This window comes from Macrosteles quadrilineatus, unplaced genomic scaffold, assembly GCF_028750875.1.
Source record: "Macrosteles quadrilineatus isolate MER2022 unplaced genomic scaffold, UCM_ALF_1.0 Scaffold_1__1_contigs__length_201487025, whole genome shotgun sequence".
NCBI lineage: Eukaryota > Metazoa > Arthropoda > Insecta > Hemiptera > Cicadellidae > Macrosteles > Macrosteles quadrilineatus.
In genome coordinates, this window is record NW_026542594.1 from 46,135,475 (window position 1) to 46,161,397 (window position 25,923).

A 25,923-nucleotide genomic window follows, 5' to 3' on the forward strand; every position below is an offset into this window, starting at 1 on the left:
TCCCTGTCTCTGAGCCCGGAAGGTATGGTTATCTAGAGTGTGGGGGGTTCTCCCTGGAACCTCAATTGAGTTAAGGGTGTCGCCACCTTTGGTGGATAGGTTCATCCGGGTGGGTCCCACTTCTAAACCTGCCTCCTTTTGGGAAACCCTGATGAAGTAGATCGGGAGTTGGGATCAAGCCCGCCAGGGGTATCTGGGGATCTATCGCCCTGGTTATCTCTGGTTTCCCAGCAATGGGATCGCCTCGATCGGGTAGTGGTGCAAATAGGTGGTTGGGGTTCCCCCCGTCAGCTTGCTGATGGTCCCCTTCCTCCTGGCTTTGATGGCGGGTTTCGGCCTGTCAGGCATTAGATAGGTCCCGAGTGTTGCTTGCACTAAATGCGTCAGGGCATTCCACTATGGTCCTTCAGGGTTTCGTACCCTGGGGAACCCAGGTGGAGTAGACGCTTGACCAAGTAGTCGGTATCCCTGGTTAGGATTGAGGGGCAACCCTCTTTCCGATGGGTTATTTGCCGTTTGGCAGCCGATGAGCTTGATGACCTTAAGTCATCCACCCCATGGTGTCTCCAGGGTTGGTGCGTAAGCTCCGGCCTACGCCATGGGTACCGGGTAGCCATCGGGGAGCTTCGGTTCCTTCGACAACAATAAATGAGTAAATCCCCTCCTGTTTTTATACTAAAATACTCGTTTTTTTTCAATAGTTACTGTTTTTTATACTTAAATACTTTAACCGATTGTAAGGGTGAAAAGTGAAGTCCAATGTTTTTTTTTTTTTTGTAGGCTACAGTTGAATTTGAATGTAAAATTTCCTTTATCTTTCTTATACTTTAATGCCCTTTTTGGATGTTAATTTCAGATTCCAACTACTGTAATATTTTCCTGGTCAAAACTACCACATAATCCACTTTTTTAAGAGGTATCTGAATAACAAGATGTAGTCAAATAAAACTAAATTTGAATTATTATAATTTTAATCAATAAAACAAGCATTAGTACATCTATTGACTTTTTAGCGAATTTCCCTATTGGGAAGTAGCTATTACCATAGGTCTCATGGTAAGACCTAGGCCCGGGACCGATTTACTTTTTCATTTTGATGTCCCCAGAGGCCAAAAACACCATTCGTTCAAATTTGTATATATATTTATATATATTTTATATCTACGATATGGTATAACCTTATGGGGCAACTCTTGCAGTGCACAGACTGCTCTTGGATGGCAAAAAAAGGCACTGAGAGCAATCAAAAATAAACCACAAAGACAGTCTTGTAAACCAATATTCAAAGAATTACAAATAATGACTTTGCCTAATCTATATATTTACTGTTGTCTAATAGATGTTAAGGAGTCTTTGAAAAATTTTACAACTAGAAACGAAACTCATCAGTACTATACTAGGAATAACTATCAATTAGATTTAGCTTTTGTAAGATTGGAAAAAACAAAGAGCAGCCACATATGTATGAAGATACAACTATTCAATAAATTGCCAAAAAAGGCATGGATTGTACCCTTTAAACAATTTGTTTCTATTATAAAACAATGGCTTAATGAAAATGTTTTTTATTCCATAGACGATTATCTGGCCTGTGATATTAGTTCCCTATGTTTTTAGAACATCAATGTTAATATTAATATATTTAAATATTTAATTGTTATTATATTTAAAGATTTTATTGTTATTATATTTACAGATTTTATTTTTGATCATTGACATGTAAATTATTAAGTTATTTATTTTAGAGTTAATTATGTTTAACTGTTATTTTTTAAAGAGTGATTGCTACTCACTTGGTGCATTCTTCATGCAAGGTCCTACTCTAACAGGAAATTAACTGTATGTATTATTAGAAAAAAAAAGAAAAAAACTTTGACGATGTCTATTGTAATACTTGTATTGCTTAATGACAAATAAAGATCTTGGATCTTGAATCTTGAATCTTGAATTTCATAATGTGTGTGTCCGTCCGGATGATAACTTGCGCCTCAAGCAACAATTAGTTGGATTACAAAGAAGCAGGTACTTAAACAAATTTGGTGTTGATTGTAATCTGGTGGCTACAATCAAAAATTAAATTTGAATGTGAAATAAGTCCAATGATAACAACTTAGTCCTTATTTTGAAGAAAAAGTGAAGGTTTTTTAGCATACCTGAGATCTCTCCAGAGGGTGGGTCTGAAGAGTGACCACGTCAGGGAAGTGGAACTGTTGGTGTTTGGTGATGATAGCAGCCGGTGTATGACTGGGCACCAGTGCAGGGCTGCTGGGAGTAGAACTGTTACAACTCGATGTGTTAGACGAAGAGTCCAGCCCTCCCTGCAGACAACCAAACGCTTTAACTGGGCATTTCAACTCAAGCCTTCTTTATTACGAATGTTGTTAGTGACAGTAAGGTATAATATATTTTACAAAAAGTGCAAGTTGTTTAAGTTTATTAGCCTAGGATGGACTCATTCCAACTCCGATAAGACTGTTATCCCATCAAAAATCCTTAAAATTAGGGATATGGCAATTCTTGATAGCACCGATACTTTGACATTGGTATCAGTATCACAAATTGGTAGAAGTCATTGCCGATACCAATAACATCTACAAAGATCCCTTGATAAAAAAATTCACGCTTTTGCCGCAATCGCGGAAGACAATCATGATGTCTAAAAGGCCACAGGAGATTATAAAAATTGTTTAACAATAGAGGACGACGAAGATAATGTCCACACAACCGCAGGAGATGTTCATAAGTAAAACGATGATGTTCCTGTGACGGCGGGAGTTAATTAAATATTTCGCCACATTGCGGGAGATGATGATAATGTTCCCAATACTGCTGGGTAATATTCTGGATTTTGCCTCGACCGCAGGAGACCATGCTTCCATGACTGGGGAAGATATTCTGGATTTTGCCGCGTTAGCAAAAGACTAAGATGTCTCCAAGGCCAAAGGAGGTAATCACGATATTGCCTTGAGCTCAGCTTGATATTAAGTCTCAGGCTGGCACACCTCTAGATATAATAAGATTTTCATTTTTCCAGAAACAAACCGCTACTTTAAAATTACTTTGTGTAAGGACATAAAGATAGGTGTTGGTGAAGTGTAAGGCCTATCCAAATAGAAAATATTGTAACATTTTGGGAAAATGGTATCAGTATTGAGAATTGTACATTTTGGTATCAACACATCACTCATCACTACTTGCCCCCTTACTTCCACATGCACCCTAGCTCAACGTTACATAATTATATTGTTACAGTTTTTACCTACAAATATTCCTTCTAGTTTCACGTCAACAGTGTACACTTAAAGAGTTTGTTAGTAGTGGATAATAGTTGACAGGAATACATTTTTATTATTTACTGGAAATGGTGGAACGTTGATGGTCTTGCGATCTCTTCGAGTCAGAGGATTATGACTGGGAGACGGCCTGTTGATGATAGGAGACTGACTTGGTGCAAACACTGAAAACAAACACCAGATGTATTAACGTACATGCTGTAAACTAGCTTAAATACTTAAATATCCATTAAAATTTCTATTCAATATTGCAGTGGTGGTACTTTGAATAACAACTATTAAGTTAATACAGACACAGTAACTGCAATACAGTAGACTCCCTCTTATCCGGACACCTTTTAACCGGACATCGGTTTAACCGGACTACACTCGGCGGAAATGACATCTCTTAAATCGGACAATTTTTATCAGCACATCGGTTTAACCGGACTAGATCATCGGTAGGAAGTGGGCGGTACTGAAACGACCTTTCTCGAGGGAAAGATTTGAGACAAGTGATCACGTGTCTAAATAAAATGCTCTCCTAAATAAAATACGCATTTAAACGGTCCGTTTTTACGAGTTTTTGGGGACGTCGGTTTAACCGGAAAACCGTTATCCGGACTGGCCTCGGTCCTGAGGAGTCCGGATAAGAGGGTTTCTATTGTAATAACATTGATAGTATTTCAGCTCACTTCAAACTAGGGCAGCAATTACATTTATCAAACATATACTTAAAAAAATTAACTGCAACATTGAAGCAAAGCCCTATTTTCACATTTTTTATGAGATCTTACCGTCTTGATTTCCTGTTATAGTTCTTCTAAACTCATCCACTAGCTCTCTGGGCAGACCACATGATGGTGGAACTTTAGGCTCACAGTCTCGATGGCATTTGTATTTACATTCTTTACATTTTAACCCTGTAACAAAAAGGCAAAACTAAACTGCTGATACAGTTAGGATTTAAGTGGTATTTAAAAATGAATGAAATAGAAAATATTAAAATTATGCATGTGAAATTTAGAGTTCATGTATTTAAGTCAAAATGGTTCATGTGTTTGGTTAAAAGATTAGGAACCTAGTGTGATGTTTGAAATTTCAGGATTTGAACTATTTGAGGAAATGTTTTGCATGACAGGATATTTGGATAGACTAGTTGATTGGTAACTTATGTTTGATTTTTATCACCCACCTGTACCAATAAACATTTGTTTGTCACAATAATCACACGTAGTCATCATCTTGAAGGTTTTGGTGAAGCGGTGATTGATGACATGGCCCATACCTCGAGAGATGGTTGGTGTACGAGGGGACTTGGGCACTTGAAGACTGGCTGCAAGATCATACCAGGATAGTTACAATCTTTTTGATTAGTTCACTGATATAAAATAATTAGAATAGTTAATTATGTTATCGTTATATTTCTCAGCCTAATAAATATAGCCTACATTCTGTTTGGGGTTTACCTTCCAATTTGCTGAGATAGTCACCAATATTGCTAAAAATGTTATAATCAGAGGTTGCATCACAGAAGTAACCTCCAGGGATGTTTTATTTTTCGAGATTATATTATTTTGAGTGGTGTCTGCAGTGCGAGTGTCACTGTACCTCACACACCTCATTCCTAGAATCGAGTGAAGGTCAAAACTCACCGCTACTATTTTATAGTTGTTATTTTCGTTCAGTTTTGTAAGAGGCTGGAAGTAGCTTCTGTGTGCAACTTCTAGTTTAGTGTGTGCGTTGATTATTGCGTGTAAATAATTATTTTTTTACGATTCATGATGAGTGAAGAAGTTAAATTTCGAATTGCAACTCTCTTAGCCAGTGCTGAAAGGGAGATTCATGAACGACCTATGTACAAAGTCATTTAGTATTAAGATTAACCATTATGTTAAATTACTTAAAACATCAGGTATTGTGAGTGTTATCATCTACAACCACATTATAGGACATTGTGGTAAAATTTAAATTAACTTCTTGAATATATTCTTGTACAAGACTTCTTCATATACTTTTATGTTACAACATTTGATAGAATAATAGTTTAATGTTATATTTATATAATCTAACTAAGTTATTTTATAATTAAGAGTTCACTAAACACATATTTGATGTTTAAAATTAAAAATAAAACTTAGTTAAGATAATGGATAAAAATTGTTATATTCAGCTCTTTCAATTTCATAAATATTAGCCATTTATTAAGGGAAAAATTAAGAATCTTAAAGTTTTTTAAAACCAGTAAAATTTCAGTAATAAAGAATAGTTTTAAGAATAATTAATATAAATATTTTTGGAATGATGTTTTATTCAATCTCATCATAATCCATTTTTTCTTTAAACTGTTCAATATTCAGTGCATGATCCATTATGAATTTTGCTGATATATTTTGATGTTTTAACACTATTTCCCAATCCAAATCATTTTTATACTTATCAATAAAGTCTTAATTCAAATTTTGATATTCACAAACCAAAGTAATATAAGCATTAAGTTGATAATTAATAAACTCGTCAATAAATACTTAATGTTTGATATTGAGCAATTCTTTCCCAATTTAATTTATTCGGAAACAATCTTATCATATCTTCATTCAATTATCATTTTTCTGATATAATATCCCGATCTTCATTAGTTAACATGAATTGGTTTCTGATAATGAAAAGATCAAACGAGTTGAAGTTCGCCATTTACTAGGAGGAAAATGTTGTAAAGGAACTTTTATTTGAATTACATATAGGCTACAACATTTTGCTTTGATCATACTCTTATTTTTCAATTTTATAACTTGAATGTCTTTAGAATTGGTTTTTTGTTTACATTTAAGACAGTACATAAACTCCATTTATATAGTAAAAATTATTCATCTTCTTCACCTAATTAAGTTTGTAAAGTAGCTATTATAGTGGATAATTTAGAATCTATTGATTTTATATTATCATTAAATTTTTCTTCCATATTTTCGACAAGATTTCTATTTCAACAAGATCTTCTATTCTATTTCTATTTCGACAAGATCTTCTATATTTTCTAAGATAAGAATCACATGATGAATTTTTAATGCATCAACCAACTCATCTAAATCCTTTTTAGTTCTTGGATGATCATTACCAACTTTAATAATAGAATTTAACCCTCCGAGTGTCCCTTGTTTTGGCCTTAATGTCTGCCTATTTTTTGCTCATTTGCAAGGTTTTATTAAAACGGATCTGAGAAGCTTGAAAACAATGTTAATTATACTGTTATATATACCATTTTGTTTGGAAAATCATGAGCTTCAACATTATACATAGAACATAAGAAACATTTGTTTCAAAAAATTTTTTAAGTAAAAATAAAAATATTTTGGAAAATTTTCCAAAAAAAAAATAAGTTTGCGCTCAATGAAATTGTATAAATTATAGGCCTATAAATATTTGAAAATAGCCACTTTGTTTTAAATTTTATGAGGATTACAAATATATAATAATATAAGGAAGTAGATTTGCAAATAAATAAGTTATGGGCAAAAAACAGATTTCAGTACATAGCGTTTAGCTAAGAATGCATAGCCTAACCATAGCTAGGAATCTGGCTGATAATTTACATCAATATCACTACCTACTTCTTCAGGATCATCAACCAGCCCTTCAAAATCACTTAAATCTTCTTATAATGCACCACGTATATCACTACTTTTGATTTTTAACACTAAAACAATGATATACGTAATAAAACACATCAGTCATCGGTCCGAGGATAACCAAGCTGTTTACAAATACGCACGTCAGCTGTCTGCTACAATATTTTCGGAACTAAAATGAAAAGCGCTTAGAGACAGACCTCCGGAGAAAGCTCTGAATCTGTAAAATATAACGATACCTAACTCGATCCAGTTCAATCCGATTTTGTCAGTCATAGAGCCTTCGCCGTAAAGAGTGTTTGTGAGTCGCTGCAGCGACAAATAACACTCGGAGGGTTAAAACTTCATTTAATTCGGATTTTATAACATCATAGTAATTAATGCTTGGTTTTACATTAACAATTCTTCTAGAATTAATACTTAAATAATTTTTGGATAAACTAATAGCATTAATCAAATTATTAGTTTTATTAATATGACTTCTTAAATTTTTATTAACATCATTAAAAAAGGAACTTAATTTTGGATTAATATAATCATTTTTGACCTCAATCAAATATTTTTTCTGCCTTCCAAATAAATCAAATATATCTAATGAATCAATATTTATTTAGAATCAATTGATTATGTTATCAAATCTTATATCTTTATTCAATTCATTTAATACAAAAACACACAAGTGACCACATATAGGTGGATCATCATAATTTTGAATTTGAGTATCATAAAAAAATATATTATCTTTTCCTAAATATTTAACTATTTCTTTAAAAGGTCTTTTTCCATAAGAATCAAAATAATACTCAATTTTATTTTTTTATAATAACATATCCAATGAGTTCCATTACCAGAGAAAGAATCAACATTAATTATACCACATTCTAATTTATTTATAACATTTCAAATTTATAACAGTTGCAGGAAGCATATCCCTCATAAAAACACCTCTAAAATACTTAATATTTTTACATAATTTTTCTAAGTCAGCTAGGGTTAACAGACTGAATTTTTTTTCTTTATATATTTTTATGTTTTTTCATCTAATCCAGATCCTTGAACATTTGCTAATTCTTGATCTAACCAATTAATAAAGTCTTTAAATTAAAGATGTAATATATATAAGAAGTGACGAGCCTATAGCTCGGCAGGGCCACTAGTAGTAGACCCCCTTCCTTTCCTGGTTTGGCCGCCATTATTACTACTCTTGTTTACGTCTAACGCTTGTATTTAAATGCCACCGTATTGCGAGACTTTTCAATCCAAGACAATAATCTTTAACATAACATAATACCTGTATACTTGGTCATCATTATGATTCAATTTTGTACACTCATATTTAATAACAACTTTATAATTTAAATATTAGAACGGTTTAACAATTAAATTATTTAATAGCCTTGAATATAACACATAAAAGGATTTTTTAATGGTTAAAACTAAGGATGGGGCAATTCTCGATACCACTGATACTTGGCCATTGGTATCGGTATCGAGAATCGATCTTAAAAGTTGATTCAATTACCAATACCCGTCACGCCCCCGTGATCGGAAAATTACCGCTATTGCCACGAACGCGCAAGACGACGTTTCCTTGACTGTGGGAGATGATGATGTTCCTACACAGCCGAGGGAAATGTTCATGATTTTGCCGCGATTAAGGACGACAATGATAATGTTTCCGTTACCGCGCGAGACAACGATGATGTCTATATGGCCGCAGGAGATTTTCATGATTTTGCCGCGATCACGAACAACAAATAAAATGTTTATATCTGAGCTTAATACACTGTTATTCCATGTAAGTAGAGAGAATTATAATTACAGATGGGATTACACTAATCCCGATCAACCACGGTACGGCTTAACCGGGACCTGTTCCAGAAAAAAAGTAAAATTAAATGTAGACAGACGGTCATAATTAGCAACACAAGTCAATGTTTTAATCTGCAGGGTCCTTTTTACAGAAGGAAGGGCGGTAGGATGTAAACAAACCATAATAGAATCTCCCCTCTTACACCTCCTGTTAGCAATACAATGCTTCTACTACAGACAAAATAAAATAGGGTTACGAAACAAGAAAGTAGAGTCAAAAATAGATATTTCTCTGTTCAATAATAGAAAAATGTTGCTGATTATTTATTTGCAAAGAAACTAATTCACGGTAGTTAGTGTCTTATAAATATTTGTTTTAATCTTAAAGACCTTCTTAAAGATCTTCTTTGTATTTACCTGTGTCATTGTGTTAAAATACTTGTTATTCATTGTGATTCTTATCAAAAACAAAATTCAGTTTTGTTTTAATGCAATATTAATATGTTAATTAGCATGATTTAATACTGTCTTGTATTTTAATACCCTTTACTATTTAATAGTATTTTACTATTAACCGCGATTTAACGTATCTGGGAATCCTCAACCCTACTTTATCTGTTGATCAGGAGTTAAGTGACAAACGAGATACTCCTTCTTAAGGAGTATGTTTAATCTATGCTAAAGACTGTGAAGTGCTGTTCAGACAACACTTTCAGTTGACTTATATCGTCATTCTACTCTACTTTAAGTTCACATTACAAAAAGTTGATCCTAATTAACTAAGCTAGTAGAGTTTATCTGAAAGTTATACAAATAGATATCTGTCTGATAAACTAATACAAATTAAATTACTGCTAAATATATTGTTAGTTATTCAAATAAGAATGGTTGACAGTCTTTATCTTTCCATGCTGGTAGGTTGAAGTTTGCAGTGTCGTATAGGAGCATTGTTAACTATGTGGCCGAGCGAAGTAATTATTTTAATAATGATACAACAAAATTATCAACCTTGAAAAAGAGTGTGTGAGTTAAGAAAGATGTCATAATAAGCTGAAGTCGCCGTTATGATTTATAATTAGAAGCATGAAATGTTGGAATGAAATTCCGCAGCACCTCTCAAGCGGAGAGAATTAAAAACAAAATTACAATACTAAATATTATTAAGAGAAACAGGAGGCCACCATGGGGTGCACAGCCAAACTGAACTGGAAATCTGTAGAGTGCCACTACTTGTGGCCGGCCCAAGCTACAGGGCTACCTTTAGCACTGACAATGTCGCGTCATTAAACAAAATGAGAGGGCCACCAAGTGTGGTCTTTCCAATCTATATGGAAGTAAAAGAGAACGATCGCAAAGGGTTAAAGTGTTTATAAAATTAAAAATTGTAGTATGTTTGTTTAAATTTCTTATAATGTCTGGGAAATGGAGTGGCCTATTAATACGTTTAGTGGATTATTGATCAAATCAATGAGGATTAGGGATTGATGGAACTAATATTATAGATGTTAAAGTTTGGAGTTTGTCAATATCGTGGTATATAAACCACAGGCTTAATGGACTTAGGCATTATGGCTTGCAAAGTTTCTACGTTATTCTTATGAACAAACTTAATATGAGAATTGCCAAATTTATATAAAACATGTGTTTGGAAATGTTGGTGCTTTATCAAAATTGTGGACATATATTTATGAGTTAATAGCTTTTTAGGGACTTTTGGGAAAAGTATATCTAGTTAGGTACTAACGATTGGTATATAGTTTTGCCTGTCGCTAATTTGTTTTGACACAAAAGCTTTATTGACTGGGCTAATAGTATAACTTAAAAAATACCAAAATTTATCAGTCTTAATAGGTTTAAAGTAACAAATTTTCAGTCTTATGTTATTTTTAGAATGATCTTGTTTTCGCTATCAGTAGTAGGTAAAACATGTCTCACCCTGCTTACTTTTAACAAAACTTCTCATAATTTGCGATGTCAAGAAAACCAAAAATTATAAAACAATTAAAGCAATATTAACATGTAAAGAATTAGTTAAATAAGAACGCCCATTCGCAGAGGAAACGCAACAACAACAAAACGCTCCTGTGCGGGTATTACATTGAGTTTCTGCAGGAGTTTTTAACCTTTTTTTATATATCTCTTCTTGAAAAAATCTTAATCAAAATAAAATTTCGTCTCGTAGGACAAGACCTAAAATTTCCTGAAAATTTATCAAAATTTTGAGATCCGTCCATCCCTAATAACAATATAAATGTCAGCACCTTTTTATATTTTCAACAATGGGTTAATTGTTTACGCACAAAATTAATGTTTACAATTGAACTTAACTTATCTAATTACTAGCCCCCATTACTTCGCAACGAGTAGAAAACGTTAAAGAGAACAATTATGTTATATAGATCTACTGTTAGTTCAAAAAATAGTTAATTATTCGGTGGGGTCACCCGCTGAGCGCTCCGACTATCGTCTATTTAGGCTACACTACCGCCTACATTTACTTCACAATCCTGGACTAACATATATGTATGTGTTCATAAGAAAACGCTCCACAACCTATAATTAACTTTTTTTTTATTTCTCACAAATAAAAAAAATACAGTAGGAAATCTAAAATGACAGTGCCAATATTTTCACAATTTCATCAATTATAGTAGTTCAATCACAGAATATAATAATCACGGGAAAACTGTGAGATTTACAGTAAACATGTATATGATTTTTTTGGAGGAAATTTAATGTAGCGTATTCTAAAGGCTTTTTTAGCAATAATAAAAGTGGACTGTATACGGGGTTATTAATTTAATCTTGATAACAACGGACTTTTGGTCTCATTTAGATTACAGTAAAAGTTACCACACTTGATGTTCTGGAAGGTCTAGAGGATGAACAGTTTAAGTTCAAAATACCACATTGTGCCACATCCGCTGATATGGCGGATGCAAGATGGCGGCCAAAAATACCAGCTAGGCCATACTGTCAGACAAAACATCCGGTAGTACACGATTCTTTATGTCACCTATCTATCGCCACCAATCATACAATTGCTTCATTCAAAATCCCCCGACATTACTTATGTCTCACAACTGTAGTATATTTTATTTTATTTTCTACCTGTAATTAGTGAGATTTGTTTATAGTTAAAATACCCCCGTATCAGCAGACCTGTTTACTCAGCGAATTTCAAATGCTTCAATAAATACTTAAATTGGAGCCACACATCAACATTTCTCAACGTTAGTTTATAAACAAGCATGCAAAACTATTGACCATAAGAATAACATGGGAAATGAGTATGCAGGTTTGCTGCCACGGAAATGTCAAAATGGGTGATTTTAGGCCATAATCAAGTAGATCTCTACTATATGAAGCCACCTACCAATTTTTATTCAGATATGTTGAGAAATAAGCGAGATATACAATTTTATTTTTTACCCATAAGGATAACATGGGAACAATGTTCTGTGTTTACCGCGTGCAATATCTCGGCATAGAAAAAAGAAATAAATATAGACTGTCAGCTGTGCTGCGGTTAGCGTATATTCCGGCGCCGACCGCTAGGGGTAATGTGTAGTTACGGCGCACACCGCTGCAGCATCAAGCGCTAGCGACTGTTTCCATAACAACTTGGTAGTTGGGAGTAGTGTTGCCAACTTTGGAAGAATTCCCCAGAATTGGAGTTTACTGACTTATTTAATATTAAGCAATAAATTAATTTAAATGTCATCTTTTATTGTATTTTTTCAAACATATATTTGTTATACTTTTGTAGTTTCATTACAATGATTCAAAGTTTTTCTTTATTATATCGAGGTCAAAATCTAATTAACCAGGGTGTCTAGTAGTCGGGGAAAACGGGAAAGTCAGGTATTAGTATTGAATTTCAAAATGGTCTTGAAAAGTTGGGATTTAGTCTTTATTTTGAATGAATGAATGAATGAATAAAGTGCTTTATTTTAAAATAAACATTCCCCTCATAAAAAACATAATCAAACACTTAATAAACAATGGCCTACGACCGTCTGTTTGGTTGACAAACCTGGAAAACACATTTATGAAAATGAAGTTGAAACAAAATAAACAAAATAACATACACAAATTTACATACAATTATACATCCATTTTTAAAATAAACTTAAAAAAAAACCTTTTTCATAATATTGTTTACATAACTTGTATTATTTTACTTTTAAAATTATTAGGTTTTAAAAGGTTTACGCATAATGAAATCTATAAAAATTACTATGAATATTCAAGAAGACAGGCTGACAATTTATTTGACATATTTATTGTTTTGCTATAATTTATAATTATAAAGAGAATAAAACAATTTTGAATTTGGAAAAAAAAAATGTCACTTGATTTATTCGTAATTAAATTCTCTAATTAACTCCCACCTCCTTCTCCACACCTCTCTCATTAAGTTTTCTAATTTTTGCCAATCCCTACCATTTATGTATTATATGTGTTCTTCTCAATGCATGCTTCGTTTTCCAAACCAATACTCCCTGATATCACCTAAAATTGGGCAAATAGAAACAAAATGAAAAACTGTTTCAAATTTGCGCAAATTGCACAGACTACAAAAATGATTTTTATTCGTTATCCATATTTATTTTGATATCAAAGTCGGGAAATTTCATGATTTTACCTTGATCGCGCTAGACAACGATCACGTTTCCGTGACGGCGCAAGACGATGATGATGTCTACACGACCGCGGGAGATGTTCTTAAACCGCGACCGTGCTAGACAACGTTTTCGTGACCGCGGGAAAAATGATCACGTCTTTTCTACGGTCGCACAAGACAATAATGTCTACACGGCCACTGAAGATGTTCACGATTTTGCCACAATCATGGACGACGATGACGTTCGTGACCACAGCATTCAATGATGATGTCTACACAGCCGCGGAGGACGTTCATGATTTTGACGCGATTGCAGAAGACGACAGCGATATAGTAAGCATTTCGTTTGCAAGAGTGGTAGTGCTGGTAACAGCTGGCGAGTAGTTGACGACGACACAGAATCGCATACCGATAACCGATATCGAACGGCGATAACGCTCTAGCGGCAGATCGCAAAACCTTTCTTTGACAGTCTATTTACTCTATTGTCTATGATCTCGGTAACCAATTGACATAGAGCAATGATTCAGGATAGCAAATTGTTTGCTTTTTTAAGCTGAATCCATTGGTGTAAACTAAAATCCGATTGTTTTTCTCTGGAATGAGTTATTATTAATTTAATAAATAGATGTCACACATGGCGGCCATCTTGGATTTACGACGTGATAAAAACCAAACTGTACAATTTGAAGGTAAACACCCAGTACTACACCATTATGTGACATATAATAAAGAGATTCCACAAGGTCACACCTTCTCTTCACAAAAAATCCCACGGAAGTTAGAAATGTGCAGTTTTCTCCTGGACTAATATGCTCTCTCTCTCTCACACACACATATGATCAGCTGGCCTGCGATATACTGAACATTTAATTTTAGACAACAAGCTATTATTTTACCGAATTGGACAACTCACGTGTAAAATAGACGTGTTTTAGTAAAACCATGAAATTGCTGACTTTGAGGGGGGTGGGGGGGGGAATGCACCGGGGTGAGGGACTTTTGGGAAAATTTATATCTAGTTGGGTACCAACGATTGGTATATAGTTTTTCATGTCGCTAATTTGTTTCGACAAAGGCCATATATTTGTCTTCATTTACTGGGCTAGTAATTTAATACTCAACTAGTAAGACTAATGTTTCAGACAGATAAATTTTGTATTTTTCAAAGTTGAACTATATCTGAACTGATGTCACCATCTTTCCTATGTGGAATAATTATTTTTAATAGATAGGCCTAGTTAATATTTGTATTTTTTTATACTGATGTTTTTTATTAATGCAGGGTGTATACTATTTTATTAAAGTGAAATTCCAGGTTTTTTCCTGGTTTTTTGAGGTTTTTCCAGGTTCCCGCATATCTGTTTGGTTCCACTTAAACTATAATCAATTTAAGACTTGCAGCTTAAGTATACAATATACATCAAATTTTTTTTAAAGTCCAGTGAGCTAGTGTTGAAAAAATAATAATCCTTATTATAGTAATAATTTCATTATCATCATTACTTAAGGTACCTTAAGGTCACCGGAAACATCGTCTCTCTCGATTGCAGCAAAATCCTGAATATTATCTTCATTTTTTATGAACACATTATCAACGGCGGCAAACTCCTGAATATTTCCTGCGGTCGTGTGGTCGCTTCATACAGTGACGTAAACGTCATCACAGTCTTACGTTATCTTAGAAAAATCCTGGACATCTCCCGCGGTATGTATACATTACCGCCGTCTCTCGCGATCACGGAAACATAATCATCGTCATCCGCGATCGCGGCAAAATCACGAAAATCTTCCGCAGCCATGTGGACATCATCATTGACTCCTGCGGTCACGTAAACGTCATCGCCATCGTCCGCGATCACGGCAAAATAACGAAAATGTTCCGAGGCCGTGTAGACACCATCATTGACTCCCGCAGTCACGTCATCGTCGTTGTCCGCGATTGCGGCAAAATCATGAACATCTGCGGCCGTGTAGACAATCATCGTCGTCTTTGGCGGTCACGGCAAATCACGAATTTCTTCGGCGGCCATGTAGACATCATCATTGCCTCCCGCAGTCACGGAAACGTCATCGTCGTCGTCGTCCGCGATCTCGGCAAAATCATGAATATTTCCTGCGGCCATGTAGACATCATCATTGCTTCCCGCAGTCACGGAAACGTCATCGCTGTCGTCCGCGATATCGGTAAAATCATGAATATTTCCTGCGGCCGTGTCAATATCATCGTCGTCTCCCGCGGTCAACAGAACGTCATCGTTGAAGTCCGCGATCGCGGCAAAATCATGAACATCTGTGGCCGTGTAGACATAATCATCGTCGTCTTTCGCCACAGGAAAATCACAAAAATCTTCCGCGGGCGTGTAGACATCATCATTGCCTCCCGCAATCACGGAAACGTCATCGTCGTCGTCCGCGATCTCGGCAAAATCATGAATATTTCCCGCGGCCGTGTAAATATCATTGTCGTCTCCCGCGGTCACGGAAACGTCATCGTCATCGTCCACGATTTCGGCAAAATCATGAATATTTCCCGCGGCCGTGTCAATGTCGTCGTCGTAACCCGCGGGTGAGTAGAACGTCATCGTTGTCGTCCGCGATCGTGGCAAAATCATGAACATCTGTGTCTGTGTAGACATAATCATCGTCGTCTTTCGCGGTCGCGGAAACGTCATCGTCTTCGTCCGCGATCTCGGCAAAATCATGAATATTTCCCGCGTCCGTGTCAATGTCGTCGTCGTAACCCGCGGGTGAGTAGAACGTCATCGTTGTCGTCCGCGATCGCGGCAAAATCATGAACATCTGTGTCCGTGTAGACATAATCATCGTCGTCTTTCGCGGTCGCGGAAACGTCATCGTCTTCGTCCGCGATCTCAGCAAAATCATGAATATTTCCTGCGGCAGTGTATACATCATCGTTGATCCCACGGTCACGTAAACGTCATCGTCGTCTCCCACGGTCACGGAAACGTCGTCGTCGTCGGCCGCAATTGCGGCAAAATCATGAGCATTTCACGCGGCCGTGTAGAAATCACATTGTCATCTTTCGCGGTCACGGCAAATTATGAAAATCTTCCGCGGCCATGTAGACATCATCATTGACTTCAGCGGTTAGGGAAACGTAATCGTCGAACTACGCGATCGCGGCATAATCATGATTATTTACCGCAGCCATGTAAACATCATCGTCGTCTCCAGTAGTCACGGAAATGCCATCGTCATCTCCAGCGGTCACGCAAACGTCATCGTTGTCGTCCGCAATCGCGGCAAGACGCATTTTACGACTACAATCTTCTACCGCGGCTAAAATAAAAATCCCGGAATCGGTACAAAAATCCTGGCTTTTTCCCGGTTTTTCTCCAGGTCCCTTCAAATTCAAGGTTATTTCCCGGTTCTCCCGGTTTTCCCGGTTGGTATACACCCTGTAATGGGTTTTAATAAAATATTTTAAATATGCTTGTTATTGTTATTTTTGTACAGGGTGCGGCAAAAACCCGAACCTTCTGCAGCGCACTGTTAGAATAAGAATATCTTTATTGTCATTAAATACAAACAAAAGTACAATAGACAACGTCAAAATAAATACAAACTTTCTATGGATTAGGTCAATTGTGTTGAAAGAAAATAAGTTACAGCAGGAATTGAAAAGGGAAAAAACAATGAACTATATATTAGGTATTTGGTATTCTAAAAATTCTTTTAGTGAAAAAAAAAACATCTGTCAAGAAGCCAAACAGCCAATTTATTTTTAAATTTATTAAAGCTAAGCTCTTGAAACGATACAGGTAGCTTATTAAAGAGCTGTATTTGAAGGAATTTGTGGCTATTAGTTGATTTTGATAATCTTACTATCGGAATATCTAGGTGGTTACTTGTTCTAGTATTATAACTGTGAAATTCATTACGTTTTGGGAATGATGAAAGATTTTCTTTAACAAATAGCAAATTTTGAAAAATAAATATACACGGTAGAGTCATTATTCTGTGTTTGCTAAAAAAAGGTTTGCTGGTCGTTCTGCGTGGTATTTCAAAAATTATTCTCAGTGCTTTTTTCTGCCATGAGAAAACCTTTCTGGCTCCAGCGCTATTACCCCACAGAATGTTTCCATACAGAAGATGAGAGTGGAAGAAACTATAATAAGCAGTAATGAGCATACTATCCGAGACGCAACTCTTAAGTCTTCTCAACAAAAAGCAGACTCGGGAGATCTTAGACACAACATGCGTAGTGTGGCGTTGCCATGTAAGCTTTGCATCCAAATGTATGCCTAAAAGTTTCACTGTTGACGGGATATTTGAACCTTCAAAGTGTTTTAGCGAAAAGCAAATCCACTCAGTTTGATCATGATTTAAGGTAAGAGAGTTTGCATTAAACCAATTAGAAGATAAAGTAATTGCGTTGTTGACTGTGGCTTCAGACTCAGTAAAACTACAACTTGAGGAAAATAAAGTGGTATCATCGGCATATAAGAGTGATTGGCAAGATAGGTTACTAGGTAAGTCGTTAATCATTAAGAGAAACAGAATAGGCCCTAACACTGACCCTTGAGGGACTCCCGCTAGAATTTCCTCAAACTCAGATGAGTCCTGCCCAACAACCACTTGTTGGAATCTGCCACATAGATAAGTATTGAAGAAATTTAGCTCATTTTTTTGAACTCCATAAAATTTTAATTTATGCAAAATAATTTGGTGTGACGTACTATTGAAAGCTTTACTGAGATCCATTAAAGCTACGTTAAGATATTTGTTGTCTTCAAAAGATTTTAATACCTCAGAAATTAATTTGTCAACTGCCTGTATTGTTGAAAAACCAGGTCTGAAACCGAATTGAGCTGGGCTCAGAATTTCGTGCTTATCAGGATGACTGTAGAGTTGAGATTTCACATAATGTTCAATTATCTTTGAAAAGATTGGAATTATAGAAATTGGTCTAAAATTATCAATAACTGTTCTGTCTTCCTTTTTATGAATTGGGTGTGTTTTGGAAAATTTTAGGCTATGGGGAAATGTACCTGAAAAATAGACAAGTTTATGAGATAGACTAATGGTTCTAAAATGAAAGGGATGATTTCCTTTACGACATTATTTGACAAACCAAATATATCTTCGGATCGGGAGGTTTTTAATAATCTTACAATTGATAGCAATGACCGGTTATCTATTGGCTGAAGGTGGAACTCTTTGGTCACCGGCTTTACTTTTTGAAGAAAGTTGACAAAGTCACTATTGCAATTGGATGAATTAACTTTTTCGGCCACCCTTCTACCGATCTTAATGAAGTGATCATTAAACTCTTGAGCTGAAATTGGGGACTCGAGCTTCTGTGTTTTGTTAATGTTGGATTCAAATTTTATGAGCCGCCAAGCGGCAGCGCATTTATTTGGCGCATTACTGACAAAACTGTCGTTGTATTTGATTTTAGCCTTAATGATAGCTGACCTGTATTGTTTCTTAAAATTAAGATAAAATGCTTTCAACTTATCGTTTCTATACTTGGGTATTTTTAACAAGTCATTTAATAAAATTACAGTGTTTCTCTGTTCTTTCAGACTGCTATCAAACCACGGCTTTGAGACTCTTTGACTTCCCGGTACAAATTTTTTTGTTATTCTAGGGCAATAAAAGTTATACAATAAAAGGAGTTTATCCAGAAATAATTTAAACGCTAGGTTGACATCAGGAGTACAAAACAATTCATCCCATTCAGTATTGGCCAAAGAGCTTGCAAACAAATTGATCTGTTTTAGATTTCTATAGGAAATTTCATCTAACTTGCATTTTAGGGGATTTTGTAATATTAATTCAAACCAAATAATTGAGTGATCGGAAATAGTGTAGGGCCAAATTCCTTGTTTAAATTGAGACTTATGACAATTAGTGGCTATGTTATCCAGACAACTCAGGTTTCTGGTAGGCTCCCTATTTATACAGTACAAATTGAATGACTTAAGGATATTGAGAAACATATTACTGGTAACATTCTCTTTAAATATATCAATGTTGAAGTCACCCCCCAAAATCAATCGATAATTAGTTTTTTTCTTACACACATAATCAAGTAAGGCATCTAGTAAACTTAAGAAGCTATTAACATCGGAACTCGGATTTCTGTACAATGATATAACTACCACCTTATAATCTATAAGCTCAATACAAACTGCTTCCATTAATCCTACTTGTGTTAGGTGAGATACATCAATTTTGTTACATTTGAGATGTTTGAGAATAAAAATTGCTGAGCCTCCGTGTGGATCATTATTTCTACAATAAGCATCGGCCAGCTTAAACCCTTGGGGTGTATAAAACATTATCTCTTCATTATAACACCAGTGCTCGTTAACTAATACCACACTACACGCAAACTCATCCAACAATAAACCAAGCTCATCTACTTTGTTTCTGATGGACTGTAAATTGGTATGCATAAATCTCAAACATTTATTACCTTTATTTATTTTATCGTCAGTTTTTCTATAATTTCCTTTGGTTTTTGTGCTGCTCTTTAAACCATCACAGTTTTCCGGAAATAGCTTTGTATTTTAGTTTTTACGTTGTTTTTGTAGTTTAAGTTAGAAGATCTTAAGTTGTTCTGAGGAGCAAAACTACTTTTTTTGTCATTGTGCTTTAGTTTAAAGTTGGCGTGAGCGGGCTGAGCAGTGAATTACTTAATCTATGATTATGATTATTTCCAGACGCCACACCGTGCACACACATATCTGACAGAGAGCCATTTACATTCTTGGACACTCATGTTCAGCGACAGGTCGTCTGAGTGTGGTGGGGGTAGGCTCGTTGGAAAGCCTATGCAATGCCATTTTTTGTAGTCATAGAGCAGTGGTCGTATGAGCTACATGCGGTTGTTATTGAATAGTTTTTAAAAAGTAATGATTTAGTCATTGCAACTCAGCGGCAGCTCCGTGCTTTTATTCAATTATTTCGACATAGAGAGGTTCCGTCCTGATTATCTGTATGGATGATTACCAAATTATACAGATTATTATTCTAATCCATAGGGATGAAAATTAACCTCAAAATTCGTATAAATGAGATATGTTCAAGGCAGCCGCTTGTTTTAGGGCTGGCCTACGAGGACTGTATTCCACAGCAGCACAAACTCTATCGAATGTTTGTTGTCTGGCGTCCTATCTGACTTTAAAAGGCCTGTCACCTTCCTTTTCAACGCAGAAGCCGTTGTCCTAAAGTAAGTAATCCACCGCATTATTGTGCTACGCAACGGAACTTGTCCATGTCGCCATAATTGAAAGAATGCATGAAACTGCCGCTGAGTAGCAATGAATGAATTCACAATTTTATAAAACGACTCCATAACAACCGCACTAGCTTAGGCGACCACTGCTCTCTATGACTAAAAAATGGCATTGTGTAGGCTTTCCAACGAGCCTCCTCCCACTACTCTCGGACGACCTGTCGTTGAACAGTGCTATGCAGAAAATACAGGGTGGGGCAATGAGAACGCCACAATTTGTTTTAGCTGTCACATGTTAATTGTTGCAACAACAAATGATCAGCTGTGCAAAACATCAATTAAACTATGCCATTTTAGTAAATATTATGCCCGAGGCTATTAACACTGAGATATTGATGTGCAAACCTATTTTTAAAATTGTGGTTCTTGTGCAAAAACCCAGAGATTGTTTGGACCACATTCCATCCTTGGTCAACATGGCACTGTTCCAGATTGGAAAACAATGGTGAACTGGGTAAAATTATTTAGGATAAACGCTTAAACCTTAAAAATAATCGGTGGGTGCCGCAAAACTCTTTGTACACCAGCAAATGTTGAAAGAGTGCGAGTCGCAGTAACTTAAAGTCCAAAGAGATTTGCCAGGAAGCTGTTGTTGAAAGCTTTACGTTGGCTCCTTTTTTTGGAAGGGGGGTTTCTAATAAGCTACTTGAAGTTTGAGGTTTTTCAAAGTCACCCCACAGATTTGCTTGAACCGAAGCTAAGAATTGTCCAAAAACTAAAGTGATTCCTGAAGAAATGCTGGAGGAGTATTTGATGGAGTTTTCAAGTGCCTAATGTCAAGTAGGACAAGAACGTCACTTGCAGGATTTCGTTCTCAAGAAATGGAAAAATGACTTAGTTAAGTTAAAATGGCAAAAGATAAGCTGTGTTTTGTTGTGCTATTTATATCCATAGGGTGAATATTATTGAGTTTGTACTGCTTATAAATTGGGGCGCTTTCATTGCCCCACCCTGTAGATGGTTTTTTTTTTTTTGCCGCATCCTGTATTTAACCAGTCATCTGTGATAAATCAGTAGGTATTTAAAAATTTTACAAAATTAGGTTAAAATGTCAAACGTGCATTTCCTGTTATGTATGAGAAGGGAAATCCCGTCTCGAAATCTTATGAGAAATAAAACATCCTGTCACGCCTCGAATTAAAAATCCAATCTCATCAATCCCTAATTTTTATGCAAATAAATCTATTCCACATAAAATCAATTATGCTCTTATTGTCTTATTATATCATCAAATATTTACCTATTCATATCTTTAACACGTTCGCTACTGCAATAGTACGAAATTTTCCATTCACATGGACCAGCGACGCACATATGCGACGGCCGGTTTCCACCTATAGACTGCCGTCGCATATATGCGTCGGGGTTCTAATGTTATTAAAATGCTTATATCTTTGTAGTGGTCTATTTGAAGGCACTGAATTCCCAGCAGTGGTCTACAGAGATGTCTGACGCACAACTGCGTCGCTTGGTCTGTGGATATGATGATTGGTGACGTCATATAATAGTTGGAAATACTGGTCTTTGCTTCTCTGCATCACTGTATGTATGAATGCAATATGTATGCTGCATTATCCTATGTACAGGGTGTCTACCAGATTTCTCAAATGGAATTCCCGACTTTTTCCCGACTTTTCATTACCATTTTTATATAAATCCCGACCAAAAACTCGGTCCATTCTCCATGTTACTACACCTTTTTCCGTCTCGCGGTCACGGTACCTTCGTCAACATATGTTGTCACTTACGACCCAGCAAAATCACTGACGATCGAAACGTATCACATGCCAAGAAAATCCCGTATTAAATGTAGGGGTGTGTGAAGCAGCAAAACATTTCAACTCAAAGCAACGATTCGATTAAAAAAAAAATTTTGATGTAACTCGATTCGAAGCAACATGGAATTTTTCTATTCATACTTCTCAGTGGAGTGAAATATCTGTTTTCAATCATACATTAGAAGAACCAGTATTTCTGGAAATAACAGTGAGCTTCTTGCCTATTTCATAATTTTTACTTGCAGCATCATGTTGTTAAGTATGTTACCTATTTTATTTTATTCATTTTATAAATAAAGATATTTTTGGGTGTAAACAAATAAAAACCTTTGTAAGATTTAAATACTGAATCTTTCAATTGGTTTACATTGATAAAATAAGAGGATAGAATCAAAACTACAAGGTATACATAACTTCTTGTATGGCGAAGCAATGTCTCAGTGTATGCAATGTACTTGGATGGCAATAACCTGTATGGTCAAGCAATGTCTCAGTGTATGCCATGTACTTGGATGGCAATAACCTGTATGGCTAAGCAATGTCTCAGTGTATGCTATGTACTTGGATGGCAATAACCTGTATGGCTAAGCAATGTCTCAGTGTATGCCATGTACTTGGATGGCAATAACCTGTATGGCTAAGCAATGTCTCAGTGTATACCATGTACTTGGATGGTAATAACTTGTATGGCTAAGCAATGTCTCAGTGTATGCCATGTACTTGGATGGTAATAACTTGTATAGCTAAGCAATGTCTCAGTGTATGCCATGTACTTGGATGGTAATAACTTGTATGGCTAAGCAATGTCTCAGTGTATGCCATGTACTTGGATGGTAAAAACTTGTATGGCTAAGCAATGTCTCAGTGTATACCATGTACTTGGATGGTAATAACTTGTATGGCTAAGCAATGTCTCAGTGTATTCCATATACTTGGATGGTAATAACCTGTATGGCTAAGCAATGTCACAGTGTATGCCATGTACTTGGATGGCAATAACCTGTATGGCTAAGCAATGTCTCAGTGTATTCCATGTACTTGGATGGTAATAACTTGTATGGCTAAGCAATGTCTCAGTGTATGCCATGTACTTGGATGGTAATAACTTGTATGGCTAAGCAATGTCTCAGTGTATGCCATGTACTTGGATGGCAATAACCTGTATGGCTAAGCAATGTCTCAGTGTATGCCATGTACTTGTTTGGTAATAACTTGTATGGCTAAGCAATGTCTCATCTCAATGAATAGCTTATATAATTAATGTCAATCATTTGAATAATGTCAATAAGTTATATATGGATACTGGTAGTCAAAGTAACAGTATCAATGTAACAGTCAACTACGTATATGGATACTGATTCAATGACGTATAGACACTGATTCAAAAAGTTATTTGGATAATGATTCAATAACGTATATGGATACTGATTCAATACCGTATATAGATACTGATTCCATAACGTATGGATGCTGATTCAAAAACGTATATTATGGACACTGAATTCCCATGATTCAAATCGTTATTTTGATCATCACTGAATCGAATTGGAATTCCGATGCATTTTCGTTTCATCCCCCACCCCTCAAATGTAATCCCGTCCCAATGATCAGGAATATAAGATCCAGAACATTTTTTTAAAGTTTTGGGACCCGTTCATCCCTAATTTTGAAAGGTTAGATTATTCCCGACTTTAGGCCGAAATTCATGACTTTTTCACGACTTTTCCCGACCTTTCAAAATCCCCGACTTTTTCCCGAATTTCCCGGAATTCCCGACTGGTAGACACCCTGTATGTAGCTTTTATATTTGTTCAGTTATAAACTGATCTTGAATAATCTGTTTATTTTTTTACTTACTTTCACTTTAAAACACAAAAAATGAACTGTCGCATATATGCGACATTTAGTCTATTTCAATAAAACTATGATAATTTTTACTATTGTCTTCGCTGTCGACCGGGCGTCGCAAATATGCGACATTACAAAAGGTTATAAAAAATACAAAAAAACAAAAATGATTTATTTACAAACACGATTGTAGCGTATTACAATGTAAATGACCACTGTTTTACAGGTTTTCGCCCGTGGTCTGTGCGAACTGTTATCCAAGTGACAGCCGGTCTATGTGTAAGATTCAAATGTATACCTCGGTCTGTGGCAATGACCGCGGCGTCACATATATTCGACGCTCAGTAGCGAACGTGTTAAAATAATAACTACTATGCTGATGCTATAGTTAGTTGGATACAACAAATTTGAGAACATTTCAAAAAGTTGTTCTATTTGTTGTTGAAATAATTGATTATTTTTTAGTTGTCTTTTTCCTCTCTGACAGCACCAATTTTAAGGAAACGTTGCTTTTTGAATAAAATAAAATTAGGTGACCTTTATTATAAACTTAATTCATATTTTCATCCTGTTGTCTACAAAAAAATATATATATATTTAGGTAACTCTACATCATAACTTCATTACATTTAAAAAGAAGGTTTTTGACTGGTTAAATTATTAAATTTAACTACTTACTACAATTCATGATAGAAAAAAAACTTGTCTTGTCTAAATTGAAAATCTCAGACTCGGACATCTCTAGTGAATTATTCATCTTAAGCTAATAGATTTGTTCTAAAAATGCAAAGGAAAAACAAATTTAATCTTTGTCAAAAAACATTTTGCTATTATTGATGAAAAAAGGACTTGCTCCCAATCCAACTTTAGGTCCATGAGCACTGTGTTGCAATACCCTATACATAAATCTGCTGCTTATAAAAAGAGTACTTTTTATATGGGTCTCAAACTATATAATAATAAGCTTCCTTTATCACTGAAAGAAGTTTAATAATTTTTAAAGTCCCAGGTTACACTTACCGTCTTCCCTGTTAGACAATTGTTTTTACAGCATTGAGGAATTTGTATCAGTCTGATTGTTTGACATAACTTCTTGATATAACTTTGTAAATTTTGCTTATAAACTTAGCTTATTTAATACTTGTTGCTTTTATTCTAAACTAGATTGTAAGTACACAATGTATCTTTTGACAATTTACCTGCCTGTGTGCAGAAGCACTTCTTAGGCATTATGTGATGTATTTTAATGAATAAATAAATTTGTAACTTACATTTGAATGTGTTATCATCCAGCGGGGGAGCAGCAGTGGCAGGTACAGGAGCGGGGGGAGGCGGTGACTTGATAGGACTAGACACCAGTGGGGGACCAGGCTCTGTTGGTAACCTGCCTCTCCTCTCTACAGTCCTGCTGCTACAATATAAAATGTCAAGCTAAGTAATAATGTTCTCGCCACACTACACTGTTTTAACAAACTTTCCACACAAGCATTTAGTCTGGAAAACAACTGTTTGCCGCCTGCTTAATCAAATGGGGTTTCATTACGTACTACTGCAAGGTGATGAGTTTTTACTGTACACCAGCTTATTATTGTAGGCAAAGAGTGGTGATTGTTAGTCCATTGGTCAGTGGGAATATATAATAAATATGTAAAGTTCTTTTTTATTGTTAGGTTAGTTCATAGTAGTATGA

At 35.5% G+C, this 25,923-nt stretch overlaps 1 protein-coding gene across 2 annotated transcripts in view; it reads right to left on the minus strand.

The window, feature by feature from the left end:
* Nucleotides 1-25,923, minus strand: part of LOC128982900 (kinase suppressor of Ras 2) — a 149,311-nt gene that overhangs the window by 67,000 nt on the left and 56,388 nt on the right. Inside the window, exons 6-10 of one of the 2 annotated variants that reach the window (XM_054401958.1) lie at nucleotides 25,505-25,644; nucleotides 4,468-4,608; nucleotides 4,070-4,195; nucleotides 3,357-3,457; nucleotides 2,154-2,318 (exon numbers count right to left, since the gene is read on the minus strand). In XM_054401958.1, the coding sequence (XP_054257933.1) occupies nucleotides 2,154-2,318; nucleotides 3,357-3,457; nucleotides 4,070-4,195; nucleotides 4,468-4,608; nucleotides 25,505-25,644 (673 nt within the window). Of the gene's footprint in view, nucleotides 1-2,153; nucleotides 2,319-3,341; nucleotides 3,458-4,069; nucleotides 4,196-4,467; nucleotides 4,609-25,504; nucleotides 25,645-25,923 lie in introns of both variants that reach the window. The other variant, XM_054401957.1, reaches the window with a different exon arrangement.